The 23,040-nt window shown below is 37.6% G+C and overlaps 1 protein-coding gene across 1 annotated transcript; it reads left to right on the plus strand.

Moving 5' to 3' along the window:
• The first annotated feature begins 15 nt into the window (after window positions 1-15).
• On the plus strand, window positions 16-13,859 carry CZH9orf85 (chromosome Z C9orf85 homolog). Its single transcript, XM_062599877.1, has 4 exons — window positions 16-153; window positions 8,472-8,578; window positions 12,200-12,313; window positions 13,018-13,859. The coding sequence occupies exons 1-4, from the start codon at window positions 52-54 to the stop codon at window positions 13,193-13,195; spliced, it is 501 nt and encodes a 166-aa protein (XP_062455861.1). The 5' UTR covers window positions 16-51; the 3' UTR covers window positions 13,196-13,859.
• Window positions 13,860-23,040: the final 9,181 nt, after the last annotated feature.

A 23,040-nucleotide genomic window follows, 5' to 3' on the forward strand; every position in this document is an offset into this window, starting at 1 on the left:
GCGCGGGCGGAGCGGTTCCGGGGCAGGCGGCGGCGGCGGCGGCGGGCGGGGATGAGCTCGCAGCGGGGGAACGTGTCCCGCCGGCGGCCGCAGCGCCACCAGAACGCGCACGGCTTCCGCAACGACAAGTACGACACCAGCGCCCGGCAGAAGGTAGGCCGCGCCCGCCGCCGCGCCGCCCCCCCTGCCCCGGGGCGAGAGCCGTTGGGCGCCCGGCGACTCTGGCCGGCGGGCGGCGGCGGGCAGAAACCGAGGGACGTTTGGCTCGGTTCTGCTTCGAAGAATCACTGTGCCGTTACAGGAACGGGTCCTGACGGGTCCCCGACGGTCCGTTTCTGTCAGCTGTCACCAGGCCCTAGTCTTACGCTGTCGCATAAGCAGATATCCTGAAACATACCTCCTAAACCGAAAAGCCAAAGCACTAGGACGAGAGATAAAAATAAAACACTTACTGCTGTGCTGTGAATGCAGTAAGTAAACGTTTTCTGCAGTGTTATTAACGTGACTTCTGGGAAGATGTTTAGTATCTTACTTCAAAGCTCATAACTATCTGATGTCACTTCAGACATCTTTGTATTTTGAGAATTTATTTTGCACAATTTACCTATTTTTTCATATAAATAGCAAGTTTGTCTCACGTACTTTTGATGTAACTCAAAAGAGACTCATATTTCCTTTAAGGCTGAAAAAATATTCTGGTGTTTTCTGGGTAGAAAAAACAAGTGTCTTCAGTTGTTTTATTAGTGCTTTTCTACACACATTGCCCTAGTTTGATATTTCACACTATTGTTGTAAAGCACCATTTTTGTCTCTCTCTCTCTCTCTCTTTTTTTTTTTTTTTTTTTTTTTTTTTAGTGAGGAAAAGGAAATAGTTTATGATATATTTTTGGAACAAACTTAATATGCTTATATTTGTGGTAGCATAATAGTAGTGTGGGAGAGGATGAAGACCAAGAAGTGTGCCTGAGCAGTAGCAATAAAGCAGGATGTTTTGTCTTCATAGCTAAACTGAAAGATAGGAATAAAACAGAAAACAAAACTTTTTTGGAAAGTTCATCTGATGCTATTTATACTGTTGTTACATCAGTAACCCTTTAAGCAAAGCTGACTGATCTGTCAAATAACTGAGGAAGGGGAAGAAAGTAATAAAGCAGTGCCACCAAGGAGGGAAGATTTTTTTTATATGGTTGTAGGACTGGTTTCACAGGTGGAGCAGGCTGCTTTTGTAGGGCTCCAAGCAGTGCTGCTTGTGTGTCATTGATTGTGTGTCACTACATGATCTTTGATAGGAACATATTTTCCTGTCTGTCCTGCACACACAAAAATATCCTAGAGAGTCAGTCTGTCAAAAAAGTCTTTTATAACTACAAAGGATGGGTGAAATGGGGCTGCAGCCTTCTCGCTTTGGTTTCAAGCAAATGATTTCTTCCCCTCTGTGGCTGCAGTTTTTCGTGATGGCTGAATGCAGGGTTTTGAAGAAGCTGCTTCCTAATAAAGGGTAAAATAACTGGGGTAAATGGGAAAAGGGGGGAAGGATGTATTTTCATTTGGTACATGTTCATGTACAAATTCAGTTTTTTGGTGTCTAGTGCTAAAGGATATAAAGGGGCCTGACTGTGATGATAACTAGGCCTAATCCTCTTATTTAGAAAGTTTGAAAATAAGTTAGACTAACAAAGATTAGGTGGTGTTAAATGTTATAGTTTAGATACAGAGTTGATTACATTGAGCTTTACACCTCGTTCTTGTCTCTCCTTGACATACATGTAGACCTGAATGATCAGATGTACCATGGACATTCAGGCCATCATGAGTAGAAGGAAGAAATATCAGTTTGATTATGGGAAGTGAGATGAGGGAATGGACGCACTTCTCTCATACTTCTCCATGGTCGAAAGAATGCTTAGCGCTACTGAAAGCGGATTGATCTGCAAATCATTGCTCAAAAAAAAATCGTTTAAGGTTTGTGACCTGTCTCTGGCTACTGTTAAACACTGTACCCCTCAAAGCTATCTTGAAAGGCTGCAGAACATGTATTAATTTAAGATTTATGTTATGCTGCATTCAGGCATTCCATCAGTAGTGTTGAATAAACTACTCCAGCTTCAGGTTGTTCTGTGGGTGGCATTCAGGTAGTTATTTGCAGTGCTATTGCTGCTTCTTTCAATGGAGGAATATCTGCAGCGGAAATTGATCTAATATTCTTTTGACTTTTCCCTGCTGGCAGTCACTATCCAGCTTTTTATTTGTTTATTTAAGGGTTTTGTGCTCTCTCTGACAGTGACCTTGCCATCCTTTTTCTAATCTTAAAGGGTATAGATGTGACTACTTGCACGACATGCTGACAGATCCATCTGTCTTTCCTGTAATGATGCATCTTTACCACAGCATTATTCTGGGTTAGGCAGATTGAGGTGAAACACCCTCGCAGCAAAGTACACTGCTTCTGAACTGTATTTGGGTAACTGCCAACAACTGTGATGGGAAAGGTTGCGTATTAGGTTGAATTGAAGTGGGAAGAGCCAGACTGGGTAAGATACTCTTGTGTTGTTAATTGTTGAATCTGTGCATTTGTTTATGGATTCTTGCTTGCTTTACGTGGTATACTTTAGAACATCTATTTGTGGCACTGAAATGAGGAATATACACTGTGTTATATAAACATACTTTTATATAAAGTATATTGTGTAAGTCAACATGGAAACTGTAAATGAAGGTGGTTCTGGAGGTGAAATTAAGTAGCATTCAACAAGAACTTTCAAAATTCCATTGTAATAAGATGGTAAACCACAAAGTGATTCATATTTACACCCAACTGACTAATCTGTTTCTTCATTTCTTTTCTCTCATTAAATACACTCCTGATATACACCCCAGATAATCTACATATCTCTAAATTTCAGATGTTATTAGCTCTGAACTTTAGCTTTACCACAATGTTGGTGTCAGCTATTTCTTCAGCTCACTATGTAGTTGAATAATTTGTTTTAGTGAAGACACTGGTCAACACTGTGGGAAGGCAGTAGAAGTGGAATGGGTGAATGTTGGACTTAAATGCTGAGTCAGTGAGCATGACTTACAGCTTAGAAGGGAAGACATAGATAAACTCATATCCAGTTGAAATTGCCAGATAACAGTGTTGGGACTATTGGAGCTTGTATTCTTCCTGCGTAGTAGAGGAGGTCAGCAGGCTAAAGTCTGTTCTCAAACCATCCCTGTTATTCTGAGTTTAAAGTGAACTACAACCTTTTCTTTATGGAGAATAGGAGTGAACACAGCATCTATTTTCAATTCTAAGATAACGCTGCGGTGCGTATTTATGGTCAGTTGTTTCAAGAGAAGAGGATAGGAGTCCTTCTTTCAAGTGTGTATTACATCTGCTTGCTGGTTACTTTTGTATGTTTTGAGATTCGTGGTTGCTCTGAGAGAATGGAGCAGTTATGAGGTTCTTGACTGGAATGAATGAAGCTAAATGTCTTAATCTCCAAGGTGAGCATTTGGAATTGAGTTTACAGAAAGATTTTGGTTTCACATGTGTAAAGGTCCATAGCAGTAAAACACAAAAGTGCCTGAAATAGCCTTATAGCTATCAATATTTACCTGTGAGGAAGTCTGTTAAATGTATTTTTCTGTAGAAGGAGATCAGGAAATATTTGTGTAAAAAAATGGAATTTAAAGTAATACTGGCACAGCATGTGAGCAAGTGAAGTTCTTTAGAGGACGTGATTTCAGTCTGAAATGTTTATTAGAACCCCCCAAAAGCTGCCATCTCAGCATCTGCTGTTGTGCTACTTTATCTGCTTTGTAATTGAACTCTGATATTCAGGAGTGGAGTTTTGTTTTTCTGAGAAGCATATTTGTTCAGAAATTCGGCCCTGAGCCATGTTGACTGAAGCAGTATCACATGTGCTTCTGCCAAGGAAGTTTATGGATGGTATTGGCATCATTTTTTTTTTTTTTTTTTTTTTTTTTTTTTTTTTTGCGGTAGAACAGACCGTTGATGGGTTCTCAGTGCTAGTTTTGCTTTTAATACAGTGAATTAAAATGCATATATGTGCAGAAAAAATTAGGAACTTTCAAACAGACTTGAAGTTTCTTTGAAACCTCATCATTACATCTTGCTTTTGATTGCTTTAATGCTAGCTCAAAGTAGGGATTATTTTGTGTGCCAAGTCAGTAGGTGTAGGTGTGTATTTATTTTAACACATTCTGAACTACTTTTGGCAGGTTGTTAAATAATTTAATACTGGGTTACTTGGGCATAGAGAGGATGCTGTTTTGTTAGTGTAGTTGACCTGGCAGAGTATATATAATGTGGATATAGAATATTTTGTGACTGTGTACTTAAAAACTATGTATGTATGTCTGTATTTTATACTTTCATTTCTGTGGAGAATATATAAGAATAATGTAAGCATTGGATGAGTTGTCCTTGCCTTTGGAGGAAGTATAGCAATGGAGGGAGGAAAGAAGAACTATTGAGTACAATAGGAAAACGAGTAAAAACCATAAAGAAACTACTGTGGTAAACAGATATTCTAATCTATTAAAGTAATTCTTATGCAAAGAAATCCATTTCAGACCATGAGTCTTATCACATCTTCATGTATGAAAGCTAATTAGCTGGGTAAAAAAGTTTTAATTGAAAAACAAAGTTGACAACCTTTGTTCGGGTCTGTGTTTATTTTAACTTTCTTGTTTTTAACTGTTAAAAGGAAAGCAACCTCTTGAGTGAGTGAAAGAAAAAAAATATATGAAAGGTAACAAAATGTAAAATAAATAGTGTATATTAGCAGGAAAAGTGAGAGCAGAAGGATTTCTTTGCTTTAACAAATAACTTCATCATTCTGAGTGGGAACTGAGAGAGGAGGAAAGTTTCTTTTCCTGCTTGTTATGAGAGCTTTTAATTCTGAGAAGTCAGTTGATTCAAATCTTTAATTATGGATGACTCTGCTTTTTCACGCGTGTTTTAGTTTTGAAAATGATTTAATACTTTTTAGGAAAATGTTGAATTTAGTGTAAAAATTGCAGGAAATTACAAGTCAACTTGCTTCAGTAATAGTAACATTTAATAATCTTGTGTTTTTCTGAGTGAAATAATCTTAGAAGACATGCAAATTAAGGTTAAACTTGACAAATGCTTCCTGCTTGCTCACTTGCTCACTTTACATCGGTCATCTTTCTCTGTTGACTTTCTAAATCAACAACCAACTAAAAATGGTAAGAATCATAGTCTCTCTCATATTCTCTTTTGCTGAGCCAATAATTAACTACACCACTCCATACTTAAAGTGACAATGTCATGCAAAAATAAAGGAAATTGCTGAAGGGGACGAAGAGACTGTGCTGTACATATGCCTGTTAGAAAATCAGAACTTAAAGCTGTAGTACTTCTTTCAATTGTTATCTTCTGAGCAGATATCATATGTGATTTCTTCATGTCTCTAAGTAGGACTTGTTCTACAGTTGATCATATTGAGATAAGTTCATGAATCTATGTGCCTGGCTGAGAATCTTAGTCACACATAAATGTGATTTTTATAATAGATGCAGTTTAATTTAGTGTCCTATTCTTTTATTAGTAGTACCATAACATTTACAGCATCCTTTAAGAATGATGAGCTTCCTTTACAAATATATGTTTATGATTTAACAAAACAGTTTATTAACTCTGTTTGAGACTGCCTTCTAACAGAACATTTTCTTCCTGAAGAATAACTTAACTGTAATTACTAATGTAGTATACTCAATCGTTGTATTTAATGCTTAGAAGAGTTTAAAGAGTGGTGAAACGATGTGCTAAAGAATGTAGAGGGAGCACTGATCTCTGAGATGAGGACATAGGATAAGAACTTGGGGCTTTGCTGTTCAACATACTGTATAGTGTTATACACACAGTATAAAATCAAAGGTGGAGAAATCCCAGTGACACAAGCTGTGCCATATAGTACCCTCCAGGCCTCCCACTAAAGTGAATGTTGCTATAGCCGTGCGAAGAGAAGACCTATATTATGAGTAATATGCAAAAGCCTCTTAGGAATTTGGGATGGCCTGCATTTTAACTGTCTGTGATGAAAATATTTATCACTATTTGTGTTCAGCAGCCGTATGATAAGCATTGAGGAAAAACGCATTATAAAGGTCTACTGATAAGGTTACTCTTATTTCCTTGTTTCATAGCTAATGTTTAGTACCTTTTTTTAAAGAAGAGTTTTTAATCAACTACCTGTTTCAAACTTTAAAATAAGAATTGTAGCACTGTAACCCCTCCCCCTCCATTTGAAGGAAATTCATTCTTCTGTATTGCTTGTGCCATATGCAGCTTTTCTGAGCATAGCCTCTTGCATTCCAAGTATGTGGCATACTGAGCCTATCTGTAACAGGGCTTCCTTCTTCAGTTGTGATGCCACCAGGTATTATTGGAAACTGGTTAGTTGTCAGCCAGCAGGCTAACTCCCCTTTTACAGATATTGCTTTGCAGCAGCTAGCTATGTTCAGCTCAAACTATTGCAGTCTTTTGAAGTTTATTGTACTTCTTAACAATGCTAAAAATAACTAATTACAGTAAAGTGCTTCTGGGAATACAAATTACAGCATTTGTGTTTTGTTCCCCTTCTGCATTACTAATTAATGTAAATCAGCAGAGCAAGAGGGAGGACTGGGTAATTTGCAGGTTATTAGATGTTGATTCAGGCTATACTACTTGGAGTCTTACTGTGTGCTATTTAAGTGCTGAAAAGAAGGCTTATCTTCAAATTGTGTAAATTTTGAAAGAATGAAGTACAGTCAGTGCTGACAGAAGTTTGAACTGCCAGCCTTTTAGCAAATACATGTGAGATCATTACTAATGATTTTCTTCCCTCAGAGTTTCTAGATTAGCTACATATTTGTGTTTTCTGAAAAAAAAATCATTCATAATACATTCCCATCATCAGAACTGTGGCTAACCTCCCTCTTTAAGCATTTTGCAAAACCTGTGGTTTATTGGGGTTTTTTTGTTTAACATATTAACTCAGTTAGTCACTTGAAAGAAAGATAACACTCTCTTACCTGAAACAGTCAAAAAGCAGCACAGTTTTGGGAAGTTCTACCAGAACATGAAGGGGAATTTCTTCCCTGTGAGAGTGATGGAGCACTGGCACAGGTTGCCCAGGGAGGTTGTGGAGTCTCCTTCTCTGGAGATCTTCCAGGTCCACCTGGATGCAACCCTGTCTAACATGCTCTAGGTGACCCTGCTGAGCGGAAAGGTTGGACTAGATGATCTCCAGAGGTCCCTTCCAACCTTACTGATTCTATGATTCTAAATGAAGCATGGGAAAATTCGTACTGCATGGCTGAAATTTAATAAAGATAGAAAGAATGAAACCAAGTCCTATAGTATAGTCTCATTCCTAAGCACCATTTTCTCTGCCTCATACTATTTTGGGAATAGAATAAAGACCACACTTTTAAAGACAGGCTTGTTATTTTCTTTATTGTCTTGAAGTAGTATTTTGTGGAGTAGTAGGAAGTAGGGGGATCATAAAAGTAGGCAATAACTTCAAAAGTTACTGTATGAATTTATAAACTTTTTGATGTATCTGTAAGAGAATAATCTTCCTTAAGCTCAATGCAGAATCTGTCCCAAAGAACTCCTAGGTGTTCTAAGCATTAGATGTTCTTTTAGACTATGACATTCATGTAATTTTGGTACAATAGTACAATAGGTACTGTTAAAAGTAACTGTTGTTATTATTGCTGTTGGCACTTTTGGAGAAAGAAGAAAAAGAAGGTAGATTGACTCAGTATATGTTGCATGTTCTTTAAGGCAATAGTATGGTTTCCTGTATTCTGAATAACTGTTCTTGTGCAAATAGTGGTGGCCAGTTGAGCTTTTGTATTCTCAAAGAGAAAGAAATATAAAATGTTGCAGAAGATCCTACGGTAAATACTGCCTTGTCCTGAAGATACACAGTGGTTTAAATGACTGTTTCATGGATTTTGTCTTAGCGGCTTGAGGGCAAAAATTTATTACTTGGTAGTAAAGAAAGGTTATAATGAAAAAGATATTGAATGGTTTGACAGCAAATGATGTGTCCATTCTATTTTATTGTGCTCTGAGAAAAAATCATGAGAAAACCCACTTTATGTACTGTAACAATAGCTTGAGCAATAATAAGCTAAATGTTAAGTCTTTTAAGCCATCTTCTCTGAATAAAAACGGTGTACTTCAGAATGTATTTCTACTTAAAGGTACCTTTTTATAAAATCTCTAGAGATGGAAGTAACCTCATAATTATAATTAAAAATACTCACCTTTTGTTGTCATTTTTTGATAATTTAAGAAGACTACGTGGCTGCTCTTCCTGCTGCATACACTTACTACTAGCAAATATATATGGAATACTAACTTTAATATCAGTTAACATCTTTCTAAATATTGTATGAATTGCAAAAACATTTTTCTTCACTTTTTCTTTTTTTCTTTTCAGAAAATAAATGCCAAGCTTCATGATGGAGTTTGTCAGCATTGTAAAGGTATCTTGGAGTGGCGGGTAAAATTCAACAAGTATAAACTACTGTCAAAACCCAAAAAATGGTGAGTTAAGATACTTTGGGTTAATCACTGAGAATATAATTTCTGAGTTTTTGGGAAAATACTCTGTTTTGGGAAACTCCAAAGTAGTAGTTGCTATTATATGACATTCTTCAAATTTGTATTCTGAAATGATAATATAAATACAATGTTAATTTTATGCTTCATTAATCTTTCCATCTTAAAGATTTGAAAAGAAAACACAGTAGAAAAGCAATTGATTCTCTCTGCTTTTTGTTAAAATGTTTGAACATTCTTAATGCTCACTGTAGACCTGTAAGTGTGTCAGTGCATCTTCCTTAACAAAAAGAGAAACCTGAACCAGATATACCCTAATTTTCTAAGATTTTATGGCAAGTCGATATTAGAGAAAACCACACATCAGATTATTACAGTTGACAAAGACTGTTTGGCATAGAAATGAGGCGAGGAAAAACTTAATTGTGCACCCTGTCAAAATCATCAATAACACTGTTCTCAGCATTACAAGAACCTCTATTCCTGCCAAATATTTGCAATAGCTGTGTTTTAGTATATCCTAGCATGTTCTTTCTTTTCTTACATGAAACTATAATTTTAAATATAAAATATTTAGCATTGTTTGTATGCAGAGCTGTATTTGTTTTGGGGCAAGTACATAACAATAAATCCCTTGAAATACTTCATAGGCATGTGATATATTAATTTTCTTAGGTGGATAGTGTTCCTTTCATGACATGCTCAGCTGTATAGGTCCTTACCTCTGTGGCTGCAGGCACAGGCCTAACAGTGAAGCTAAACTTAAAGAGCTGGACTGTGGGGTATGATATAGTCAGCTTTATCACTCTGATTTTCTTTGTGTATGTAAGTTGTTCTCAGTTATGTACTTCTGAAATACAAAATCACAGAAGAGTTACGAAGAGGTTCTAAATGCAACATGTGCAGCTCCCTCAATGACTGTGCATTTTATTTTGCTTTTGGTAGGTTAAAAGGGAAGAAATGTTGATTCATACCATCTCCCATGTTTGTGAGAAGTTTTACTCTTTTTGATATGAAACAACATCTGATAAATATTTATTTTTAAAATAATTTATTTCATTCTTTTGTGTAAAAAAATATTTTACACCTGATTAAGCAGGAGTCTCACTAGTTTCTAGAGTTAATATTTTTGGTTATGCACACGATTGGTAAAGCTGGGGTGTATCTTTTTTTTTTTTTTTTTTTAAGTCTTTCTCAAATGGTTATGTATCCTGTACAGAAATAATGAACAGTAATAAATAGTTTTGTGGTGGATTTGATTCTTTTGCCGTGTCTGCACTCACATCAAAAAAAAAGGTGGGCAAAAAAGAAATAAATCTTAGAAGCATAAGAAATAAAAAGTGACATTATGGGAAGACAGCTGGCTATGACAAAATATATAATATTTTTTTCCTCATATTTGTGAACAGGTGAATTAGACTGCGTGCTGTTCTAGATCTCCAGGCAGTGGTTTCTAGCCCTATCTATAGCAGTATATTGACTGAAGGGAAGAACAAGAGTGTAAAGAATTTCAAGGGGTGAAGCTTCTAAATTATGGCTCTGTTGTATATAAGAATGTAACTGCCGTGTGATGAGAATTTTTCAAATCGAAGTGAGAATGAACTTCTGTGCACTTTCTTTTTTCTTAACATTGACAAAATCATGATTTTTAGTACAGCAACTGTGAATTTTCCTAAGATCTAGTTCACTTTTATTTCACAAATTCGAACATTATAAATTAAACTGTTGAAAGAAGAAATATATATATATATTTTTTACTTTGCATTGATAATGCCACTGTTTGGTAAGACACTCATGGGTCTTTGCAACTGATTGGGAGGGAAAAATACTAAACAAATATTTTCAGTGAGCTCTCAGTATATCTTTTTTTGTACTGGGGAAAGGAAAGACTAGAAACATCAGGTAAATCAGAGTTTGCTTTTGTCAAATGTATTCTACAGCAATCACAGAATCACAGAACCGTTGAGGTTGGAAGGGACCTCTGGAAATTGTTTAGTCCAACTCCACAAGCAGGGTCACCTAGACTACATTGTCCAAGACCCTATCTAGACAGTTTTGGAATATCTCCAGGAAGGAGACTCCACAACCTTTCCAGGCAGTTTGAGTGCTCTGTTACACTCATAGTAAAGAAGTTTTTCGTTATGTTCAAGTGTACTTTCTTGCATTTCAGTGTGTTCCCATTGCCTCTCATCCTATTGCTGGGCACCACAGAAAAGAGTCTGCCCCATTCTCTGTACATCCTCATGTCAGATACTTGAACACATTGATAATATCCCCCACAGTCTTCTCTTCTCCAAGCTGAACTTGCAGCCTCTCCTCATACAAGAGGTGCTTCAGTCCCTTCCTCACCTTAATAGCCCTTGGCAGGACTCGCTCCAGGAGCTCCGTGTCTCTCCTGTACCGGGGAGCCCAGAACTGGATACACTACTTCAGATGCGATTTCACCAGGGCTAAGCAGAGGGGCAGGATCATCTCCTTTGACCTGCTAGCAGTGCTTTTCCTAATGCACCCTGGGATACCATTGGTCTTCTTGCTGGCTCACTGTGGTTGTTATTGTCCACCTGGACTCCCAGAGCCTGGCATTTTTTGCACAGCTGCTCTCCAGCAGGTCAGCCCCCCAGTTCTTGTGAATTCACACTTTGTTAAGGAGTTGGATATGTGCATCTCAATATAAAAACTTTACAGAGTCTAGTTGAAGATAGTGGGGAGAAGATAGTGCTCAGGAATGGAACTTCAGAAAGCAAGTCAAATTCTGTTTCAGAAAATGCTGGATCTTGTGTTTCTACTTACAAGGCATACAAAAACACTTGGCATTTTTCTTCAGTCTGTTTTAGCCAAATCTGCTTTTGAGAGTTATATCTCAATCCTTTCTGTTGGACCTGGTGGCCTGAAGAACCAAGAAAGGGTGTCTTTAATGCCAGCGACATATCATGGGATATGTTGTTTTGGGCTCTACTCTCCAAAAATACAAAGCTTTAAAGTTATCAGGTGAATATTAAGCCATAACAATTTAGAAATCATTTAATATGCAGGGTTTTATCATTTCTCGAAAGTACAGCCAAAACTCTCCGGTTAATTAAGTTTGGTTTTTTTTTTTTCAGAACAGAACACTGTTCCATGCAGACATATATTCCTAGAAAGCAAACTCCAGCACTAGCTTTGTTTGTATTCTGAGAAGTTCAAGAGGAAGACATTGTACTGCTTGGATTGAAAGCTTTTGTTTGTAAAGTGCATGTGCCTTTTTGTACTTTATTCTGATTTTCCTTTTTTGTTAAGCCAGAGGAAAAAGTTATGCAGCTTCTAAAGCAAAGCAGCCCGTTGAAATGAATGGAAAGATTAGTGTTTTTCTTCAAATATAAAAATTCTTACCTTTTATGTTTCTCTTTAGGTTCTAAATTTAAAAATTATTTCTGAAAAAGTTGAAAAAGAAATCAGGCAATGTTCTTCATGTTTTAGCAAGCATCAAAATCAATTGTTTCCTATGAAACTGGCTGTAACAGTGCCTCTTCAGAAGAACACAGTAGTTTGTTTATGTTGTCTTTGAACATAGAATGTTTAATAAGTGCCTACAAATAATGTTTTAATGCTGTGTTCTTCTCTTCACAGTGTCAAATGCCTCCAGAAAGCTATAAAAGATCCTTACCATATCATTTGCCGACCTTGTGCTTGTAAACTAGGAATCTGTGCTAAATGTGGAAAGGAAGAAGAAATTGTAATTCCGTAAGTAGCTGTTAGATTACACACCTTCAGAACTGCTGTCTTCCTCTTTTAATAAAGCATGTTTGGAAACTGCCTAGAAGCTGTTGTACTTCATGCCTGTATTCTGAATAATCGTGACAGGAATTATTAAGAGTCATTAGCTTCAGTTTCCTCTGCTGAAGCCAGGGTGAAATGCCTATTGATGTTAGTGTGGCTAGACCAAATAATTCTTACTTGGATAAGACACTTTATTGTAATATGAAAGGGTAAATTGCATCTCCTCCTCAGGAGCAAACGTTTTAAAATGGATAGAGCACCATAAAATATGTGTAAGCCAATTTACTGTTTGCATTTAGTCTGTCATTTTATGATTCAGTTACTGATGAACAGAAGTAAACTAAACAAGGGCTGATGTTGAGCACAGTAGCTACAATATATGTTTAGTGGGATTTTGTTTTTGTAACTGTTGTACTAGAGTTCTATCTTTATTGAGTATCCTGAATTCATTTACTAGTACCTGTCAGCTGGCTAGCAGTTGTTTAGTTAGTCAGCGTATTCGCAGAATTGTCTTAGATCTTCAGAGACTTCTTTCCTTACTGTCTTTTCTATTTAACATGAAAGTAACTTGAGGTTGTCACTCTGTCTCAAATAAAATAACCTACTTTTCATTGTTTTCTTGTACTTCCAAAAGTAGTCTGGTGATACCTTCATTTTGCTTTCTGTAGGATTAATAAAGGGCAAGACAGAACTGAGAGTACAGCTACTGAAAATGGCCAAGAGAGAAGTGGGTTGGAGGATGAACTGGATTTTGAAGCAAACTTCAGTAGTACAGACAATGATGAAGATTCTGATGTGCTTGAAGAAAGATTTAAAAGCATGAATTTTGAAAGGACAGATGTCTAAAATTTGAGTTTCTACTCAAGAGACTGAATAAAATAAAATGTAGTAAACTGTTTGCCTTGAATTTCTGTTCAGAAAGCCTGGTTTGTCATCTATAATGCTTGCCTATAAAAGTTGGCACTTTGTCTATTAATACTTGTTAGGTTTTTTAGGGGGAGGGGGAGAAGGGGCATTGATATGTATTCCTGTATTAAAGCAGGAGTTCTTGTGGAAGGATTCAGAACCTGAATCTTTAAGCACAAGTATGTTTTGCATATATGTGACAACTTCCTGTTTCTGAGGAATAAAGCCTCTTTGTGGAATTGTTCTAAATTCAGTGTTATATGACTGTTTTATAGACACTTGGAAAGCTATGTGGAAAATATGAAGTATGTATAAAAGGCCCTGTCATAAAAAAGGAAAAGCTAAATCAAATATGGCAGTTTTCTGAAGGAAAAGCTTCAGACTTTTACTCTTGTCAGTGAGCTTCCAAAGAGCATTGAGAAGTCAAGTGCCCATTACCCTTATGCCTGCTGTTTCTTTTGTGTGCAGAGAGGGCCTGAATGCCATCGTCAGGACAGTTCAATTAATGCTTATTTACCATATATAAATATAGATTTTAAATTTGTGATTATTATTACTAGCAATGTCTTGAAAATGAAGAAAAATAAAAGACTTTTTAAAAAATCTCATAATTGTTTTCACATGTTTTTTTCCTTTGAATGCAGATCTAATTTGGTTTTTCCTGTTGTGAAAACACTTGTGTATTATGTAGAGATGCTCCTACAGAACAGCATTTATTTTTGTTGCTTTTTTAGATACAGATAGATGCATTATAGTGGAGAATGTGTAGTCCCTGATTTTCAAAATTTCCCAGAGGTTATTTCAGTGTAGATTAAGATCTAGAAAGAGCTCAACCAAATTTGCCGTAACTATCTGTTGATGTAACTGAAATGTTTTGATTTCTTTATATAATTTACTACTTCAATAAATAAAACTGAAGAAGTACTTCCTAGTAATTAAATGATGTAAAATATTTTATCTGGATTTAGCCTGTGAACTGGTGACAACAGCCACATATCCTTACTGGTGGTGTGCCTGGTTCACAGTAGAAGACTCAGCTAAGATTTGATTCCCAAACTGGCTTCTTCAGATGAATTGTAAGAAATGTGGGTTGTTGGATTTTTGTATCTCTTTAAAAGAAGGGAAATACTGAAATGAGATAGAACTTCTGCCGCCCCCGGCTGTTGTAGTTGACCTTAGCTGTAAGCTATATATATATAAAAAAAAAATCCTTCAGTTATCAAGCTAAGGAGCTTTAAAACATTTGGTTGTCAGTAGGACAGAAACTACTCTAATTTAAAGGACAAACTGTCTATCTATTTAGCATTTAATGAGACTAATGTTATAGAATCATAGAATCAGTAAGGTTGGAAGGGACCTCTGGAGATCATCCAGTCCAACCTCCCCGCTCAGCAGGGTCACCTAGAGCATGTTAGACAGGGTTGCATCCAGGTGGGCCTTGAGTATCTCCAGAGAAGGAGACTCCACAACCTCTCTGGGCAACCTGTGCCAGTGCTCCATCACTCTCCCAGGGGAGAAATTCCCCCTCACGGTCAGGCGGAACTGCCTGTGCTTCAGTTTCTGCCCATTGCCTCTTGTCCTGTCACACGGGACAACTGAAAAGAGTTTGTCCCCGTCCCCTTGACACCCTCCCTTCAGGTACTTGTGCACATTGATAAGATCCCCCCTCAGTCCCTGTAGAATTCTTACATTGTTCTAATGGAACAATAGCTCCTATAGGTTTTTCGTAACTGCCCAGCTGATTGTCATTATATTTCAGGCCTTAAAAATAGGCTGCTTCTTTTATTTTATTTATTCAAGTTCATCTTTCATTTTTATGTAATTTAGTGCTACAATAAAGCACCTTATTTGCCTTTTCTAAATCATTTGTAAAATAGTAGCTTAACAGCTAAAACCTACCTTTGTAATGATCTCTAAGAACTAATAATTGCTTTGTTTCTCTGTTGTTGTTCCTTTTCCCTGCTACCCTTCAACAAATTTTATTGAGCATCATTACCTAAGAGATTATTTTAATTTTTCTGTCACAGGTAGATCTTTCAAGCAGGTGGAAGTTGGTCTTGGCAAAATATTTTGCCAAGTATTTTGTGGTAACCTTTAGCAGCAAACTTGATGAGTTTGCTCATCAAGTTCTGCTCCTTGTTTCTGTCATGCATTATGATCTTTGTGGCTCTTCTCTGAGAAAAATCTGAAGTTTATCAAGTTTTCTGTATTCGTCCTTCTGGAGTTGCTTACTGCATAGTTATCTGCTGTCATAAAGAACTAGATTTGATGACCCAAACAGCCCATCTCCTTTCCCCACCCAGTCTCCAAGTATGTTGTTTATAAGCTAAACAACCAACTTTGTAATCAAACACACAGGTTCTTTCACTTCAACTAATAAAAACCAAGAAATACCTAATTTAAAAATCTGTAGAATGATGATGGTCTATCTTGGCTGAGTCAGATCAGGAAGCTGCAGAGCACCAAGAGGTGCTTGGTAGTAGAAAGTGAGGTTAACTTGGCTACTCTGTTGTCTGGCCCCATCAGAAGTGATTCGAAACTGGGCTGAAGGTTATGTTGTGCTGATAGATGAGTCTTCCCAACAGGACAGTGGTGACACCTGCCTTAGTGTGACATCGCCTGTTGTCCTGCCAGTTGACGTCAGTAGTGACATGGAGTAAACAACGAATAACTCCTCATGCACATGATGAGTGTTAATAGGTAATTTGGAATGAGCTTCAAAAAGCAGCTCTGTGAAGAGGAAGCAATGAGTTTCATACAAAATGAATTTGACTTTTGAAAGTGATATACGTAAAACAAACATTCTCTCAGACGGAAATATTTGGTCATGGTCTAGCACTTTGCCCAAAGGTGAGAGGAAATCCTGAAATGATGATAGGAAAATGTGTCATGGAACGGACAATAGCTGCATAATCTGAAAATAAGGGGAAGGGCTCTCTGGTCAAAGTGGTTACAATCTGTCAATACTAGGGAAGAGCAATGGCACACAGATAAGCAACATGTAACAACAAAGCTCAAAAATCCCCTCCAGACAGTGTCTTTTCATCACATACCGAATCTTCTGTTCAGAGTTTAGTTGGGCAGTTGGTACTGCAGCTGATAAATTATGCTTAGATGACGGACAGCTACAGCGGTAGCTGTCTGGCATTAGCCTCTGTGAAGACAAGATGTGATTCTGGCAAGGTTTCCCTGTGTTTGATGCATGTGCATAAAAGAGATGCTATTGAAAATGACTGCTGCAACTAAAACCACATGCTAAAGCTCTCAAAATTGCTAACTTAGAAGAGTTTGTGTACATGTGCTATTATAGAGAAAATCAGTTTTTATTTTCCTGGAAACAGCTCTAGCAGAGAAAGAAAAGGAACAGTTTTGATTTTATTGTCTAATTTGTGGCCAAAGTTAGATCATATTTAGAATGACTGTAAGGTTTGATTTTCCTAAGACTTTTAATTAATAGTTCCAAATTACAAGTTCTTTGTAAACAATTTTCTGATCAGAGCATTATCCATAGGCAGAACTGGTTTAAACCCTGGTCTTATCAATCTTATTTAAATGAGAAAATCAAAAGAAGGAAGGAGATTAAAAGTCTTAGATTTCTGAGAAAATTCTTAGGGTAGTTACGTAACAGCAATCATATTTTAATTTTTACTTTTTTTATTTGAGATTTTGAAAGGTCTTTTCACCTTCTTTCACAAAGAATAATGAATTTGTATTTTTAAGCCTTAAGAGAGGGGAATAATAATATCACCATGGGTGCAGCACACTGAGATGCAGTTTAAGCACTCTACCTAAGATGACTGATTAGGAGCATTTCACAAGAGCCAGAAATTGAACTGAACCTTATTGGTCCTTACCTCATATATTCTTGGAGAAGAGAATGATAGATGTTAATAATTAGTCATATGAAGAATAAAGGAGATGCAGTGATGCTGCTGACACAGTTGGATTCCTGTTAACTGATTGTCTTTCAAATGTTATCAGTTCTCATTTAGCGTGACTCAACACTGACAGTAATTAATTAGATAATGGACTGTTAGCATGTGGTAAAAAAGCATGCAAGATCATTCTCGCTTCACAAGGGAAATGCTTATCATAAGCTTGTACTGTCAGAACTTGTCATTGTTAACTTAAGCAAATTAAGATTTCTGCAAAAACAAATTCCTATAAGAGGCTTTTCTAAGAGAGTCCAGATTCACTGCAGCATGAGAAGAGTCCAGTATGGATGCAGTGCTGAGCCCTAGCATAATGACCTTTGTTAAAAGTTCACAAGCATCTCAGACATCCTATCATCAAATGTTTCTGAAGTACCAGGCCATACAAAAAGCATTGTTAGTTGATTTAGTTCTAAGCTTTGCATGGGGCTGAGCTCCTCTATTTTTGTCCTGATTACTGATTAACTCCTCTAAACTACTAATGCAGTACTAGCCTCTGAAGATTTGTAGGGCTACTGGTTAATTAAAAAAGGATGATTTGTTTTCTCCAAATCATGGCATTAGCAAAGAAAATAGAGGAAAAAATAGCAGATAGCAAAATATGAGCTACCTGGTAACCCTTTAGCCCTACAATTGCACCTCTGCTTTGTTCAGGAGTTCTCACACAGATGGATTCTGGTAGAAAATGCAAATCTGTTTCTGCTTGTGGGAAGCATCAGACTGACTTACAGAGTTAATGTGTAAAGGTTTATAAGCAACATGGAGAGACATTCTTAATATCCAGGTGTTTAGTGAGCTGGTCATGCACACTGTTAACATCTGTTTCACTTCGTTCTTCTGCCTACCAGATAAAAATCTGTCAGCTATTAAAAGGGCAAAAGATGTTTATAAAAAAGAAAGTTTCATAACTTTGACTCATATATATATATATATATATATATATATATATATAAATCATATATATTTGGTATAAAAAGGTGGATTCCTGTCCTCAGCATGGTTGCATAAACCAGTGACCGAACTGAAGTACTTCTGTTCAGGGACTGGAAAAATATTCTTGGGCAAATGAACTTTAACATAGATTAGAAATGAGGTGCTTGGTATATTATTTCACGTAGCAGATTGGAGCCTCTAAAAAATTTAGATGAAATCACTTGAGAAGTTGCTTTTTTTCTTACTGAAGTCTGAGAGAAAACTGCTATTTGCAATAATGTGAGATCCATGATTTAGTTGTAGATAAAAGACTTGAATTTGAAGACCTGAAAAACAGACACTGAAGACTACCTCCTTCATGCTCAGATTTGGCCTGATTTTCAGATATATGTACCATCTCTATTTTCTTTGATAGAGATTTAGAAACACAAGTTAGAAGAATGTGGTAAAATCACATAACTTAATATGCTTTGATCGCAGTATCAAAATTTTTTTTTTGTTTATTTTTCCTATAGCCATAGCATGATTATACTTTTGTACAAAAAATACATGGATTTTTTGTGTTCCTGAATGGTAGTGCTCACAGGAAAGCTCTCTTTTTAGGATGGCTTGCATTTCTGAGTCTCAAGATTGTCACAGCCCTGTGCCTAGCACTTGGCTTGCTGTTTCCTAAATCCTACGTGAACATATGTGACATACTGTGTGAAGAGGATCTATGAAGAATATCCATGGTTTGCATATTAGTATGTGTAGTATTAGTGAAACTTTGAACATTTATTGCATGAATAATTGCAAGCTGCATTTGTGACGGTCTGAGATGCTTTTTCTCATAGACCTTAGTCTATCTCCTCAGTATTTTGTTCTTTTTAGGATCATTCTCTATCTTTGTGCCATGATCTGGTTTTGCACTGTGAAAGATGCCGGCTTGAATGAAAGCTGATACAGCCTCTGGCTGACAGGAACAATAGATTACTCTGGGTTATTCCCAGCAGCAGCAACAGAGCTGCTACTGTAACTGTAAAGGAAAGTGCTTGCTCTGAAGTGGTGATATTTCTGAGACAGTATGAAATAAAATGAGGCTACAGGTCATGGGGAAAGGAAAAAAGGCCTCTAAAATGTTTTCTCTTGGCAAAGTCATGCAAAAAAAAACCCCAAACCTTCCAATTCCATTAAAAACAGAAACCTTAAAATAAGACTAAAATAGGACTTTTAGCAACAGCAAATCTGCTATTGCTTACACGATAAAGTCTATATAACATCCTTCTCTGGCTACTGCTAACATCTCATGCTCAGTAACTGTAACAGTAACTGTTTGGTAAGAGCTCAGTCTTTCTTATCATAAATTGGTTACAAAACTTGCCAGTGATTTCAAATGAAACTAGCCTGTGCCTACATTATTTAGAGAAATGACAGAAGATGTTTGTTACATTATAAATCTGTAATTCTGCACCCTGAAAAGACTGGTACCAATGAGGAATTTGGTATAAGTGTCTAGAAGTTTTGTATTTTAGGAAAGTATAACGTCAGGGATTAAGCCATCCCCAAAGGATGTGGTAACTGGAACTTCAGGTCTGTTGCTTTTGCAGTGTTTCAACAGAAAACTTTCTATGCTTTCCAGTTTGCATAATAGCTTGGGTTGCATTTAAGTATAAATAGTACTGACACAGTGATCTCCCTGCATCAAGAAAGCATTAAATTTTGGATCACTGTGTTCAGCTAGCAGCTCCGTTCACACCGCCGCGCTTCAACGACCCTCAGAGGGTTGGGGAAGCCCAAAGATGATGGCTGGCTGCGGACGTCGGACGTCGCTTCTGGAAACCACACTAGCAGCTGACTGGCTGGGACAAAAAGGCCTGCGGTGCTCCCGCGGAGCGCGTCGGAAGCGTGTGCTGTTGGGCATTTTGTCTCCTGAGGCCCTCAGCCTGTGACGGGCCAGAGCGCTGTCTCCTGCAGAGGCTGGCGTTAAAAGCGTGTGCTGTTCACCGCTGCGCGGAGAAGTCCCGCTCGCCGCTAGCGAGACCGCCGCGCGAGGCACCGGCGGAGGGGTGGTGTGCACGCCGCTCGCCTTTAAACCCGGAGCAGGACCTCTGCCAAACGGCTGAGGGAGCCAGGCAGGCTGCCCACGCCGGCTCTGTCCAAAACGCCAGTTAGAGGCCAAAAAAGAAGAAAAAGCTTCTCACTGAAATAAACACAGCACTGAGCTTGTGAGTAAGGAAATACAGAGGTTCACACAGCCTGCAACTGCCTCCCTTCGTCTTCGCAGTCTATAGCTGTCACCGTAATGTGCATGGTAATTAACGCCAGTAATAAATCTGCTGCTTTACCATAATTGGCCTGACAAGAAGTTAGTGTTTATTGCCCCCTAGCATGTTTAATGAGGTTTGCAAGCAGGCTCCAAGAAACGAAACACATTGTTGCTGCTGCGGCACTCTTAATTTTAAGGGAAAATGAAGCAACTAACAGAACTTTGCAACGGATAGCAACTATTCTGTAATGCACTTATTCTCCTGGGCCTGGCGATGACCCCAAAAGAATAATTCAGATTAAGACCTCAATTCTTGGAAATGAAACCAGGCTTCTCCAAAGTCAAGGTATAGTGTTATCATTGCTTTTGCTCTGTAGCTTGATTTTTTTTATTTGTTCTTTTTCTTGTTTATATTAAAGCTTTGTTTAACATTAGTTACATCATTGAGCAAAGTTCCGGTCTGCAGAAAACTACTGCTTTAAGGATAAAACCACTGAGTTGCGTTATTCCACAAGTGGGACTTTGCCCCTTCTTAAAGATAAGTTGGGTTACAAGAGAGCTTGATTTATTGATCTTGAGTAACTTATATTGGTGGTTAAATATATCTTTCCTAACTGTCTTATCATCAAACTAGTCTGGCAATCTTCATGTTCAACTTATTCTGACCTTTTTTTTCTTCTTTCTTTTTCTTTCTTTTTCTTTCTTCTTTTCTTTTTGTCTTTTTAATTTTAGAGTACTTTGATAGTCCACTAAAGAGAAGGGCCCCATTTCTGTGTGGCAATTGCTGTTCCAGTGAGTCTACTGTGTAAATGAGTTAGTAGAGGTGCAGGAAGGGTCACCTGAGCTACTAGGCTTCACATGAGAAATGTAAGCAAGGGACTAGCAGATAGAATCCAAATTTCTTAAATCCCCATTTTATGCCTTGCCCCTTCGATTTTGCTACCTTTCGTGTGATTTCTACACAAGTTAAGTACGACTTCTTATAGTCTAAGAAGCTGAAAGAAGAAAGTTAGCTTCCCCCCCCCCCAATAAATGCAGAACAAAGGGAAAAAGAGATACAAGAGTTCTTGCATTCAGAATACCACATATTTTTATATTTGCTTGGCAGGGGCGTCTGGTAAATCACTGAATGAGGAAGCGTTTCTAATTTTCCTTTTAATCTAATCCTCATTTTTCTGTCTCAGAGAAACCAACTCCCTTACAACACCAGATGTCACTATAACAAAGTGAAAAAGTTGGCTTAAAGTTGGGTTAGTATGTGATGATAATAGCTTTTTAAAATTTCTAGTCATCCCAGGCTGAGCATCTTAGAAGTGCTTTGATTTAATATGGTGGAGGTGGCTTTTGTTTGGATTGATACAGATCTCTGTGATCCTGATATTCTGCACATGTAACGTGTGGTTACATGACTCAGGAGAGGAGCTGGAGTCAACAGCAGACACCTGAGCTGAGAATTTGGGTTTTAGTTTGCAGGCTGGTTATAGGGAAAGCTTAAAAGGCTGTGCTTTCCAGCCTGGCCTCCACACCTGTAGCAGAATACTGTACATGTTCAGGTAGTGAATTTTCAAAAGTGAGTGCTTCGTGCTTTTTTAGTACTCTGGCATTCTGCAATGTTAATTAAAAATTGGTGACCTCCTTCCACATATGTATAAATGACACTGAAGAGGATTACACATTAATATATTAACCTCAGCTCATGATTTTCCTCAATAGCCTGAGAAAACTGGGATGGAGAGGTTGAGAGAAGAGGAACCCAGAAAATAAAAATGTTGCCACCAAATGACATTTCACCAGAAAAAACTTTTCAGCAACAGCTTCTCTAGAGCATCTTCGTGGTCATCTGAGATCTTCGCAGTAGTGCCAACAAAATCTGAACCTTTCTCATCAGTTTGCCAAGAAGAGATTAGCTGGTTTGATTTGGCATGTGGAAATTTATCCAAATAAGCACCTGCTTGTTTAGCACTGACTTTGCTTTCTGAATTGTCTTAGTGTTACAGCACTCTTGATTCTGAGTGCCAAACATAGAAGCTATTATAACACTGTCAGTAGGGACCTTCCTAAACACAGACTTAGCAAGTTTGTAAGAAAATTTATGAGCATACACTTGGGGATCCACATGCCTTAGTCTGACAAAATGGTTGTCCCCAGCCGAAAGTCAGTTGCACTGATCACTGCTAGGTAAAATGCATGATAAGCAATGATCTGAACCTCTATTAAAAAAAAAATCAGTATCTCTTTCACTAGCTAAGGATTTGAAGACTGTGTAAAACATACCTATTGTACACTTGATTATTAAGATCTGAACATTTGGAATCATATATGATGACATTTGAGTTGGGGTAGGCTGGCTTGGGCTTTCAAAACTTCCTGGAGAACTTCTTGGGTATGTGTGCTCTGGATAAATTTAAATATGGGGGTGGTCATTTTTACATGAGCAGGACACGCTGCAATCAAAAGTGCTTGGGAACAGAAATCTAGAAATGATTTACTGGCCACTCCTGAAAAACTTAGATATTTTACTCCTCTCACAATTCCTTTTATACTCTGATCTGTGATCTCTGGCAGTTAGCCATATGTGTACTAGCATTCAGATTTGCTTTGGTGTGTTTTTCTAATTATTATTTAAAGGTCTAGATAAAAGCAACACTGCACAGGCTTTCTGTTCTGGGAAGTAC

Source organism: Rhea pennata, chromosome Z, assembly GCF_028389875.1.
Source record: "Rhea pennata isolate bPtePen1 chromosome Z, bPtePen1.pri, whole genome shotgun sequence".
Taxonomy (NCBI): Eukaryota; Metazoa; Chordata; class Aves; order Rheiformes; family Rheidae; genus Rhea; species Rhea pennata.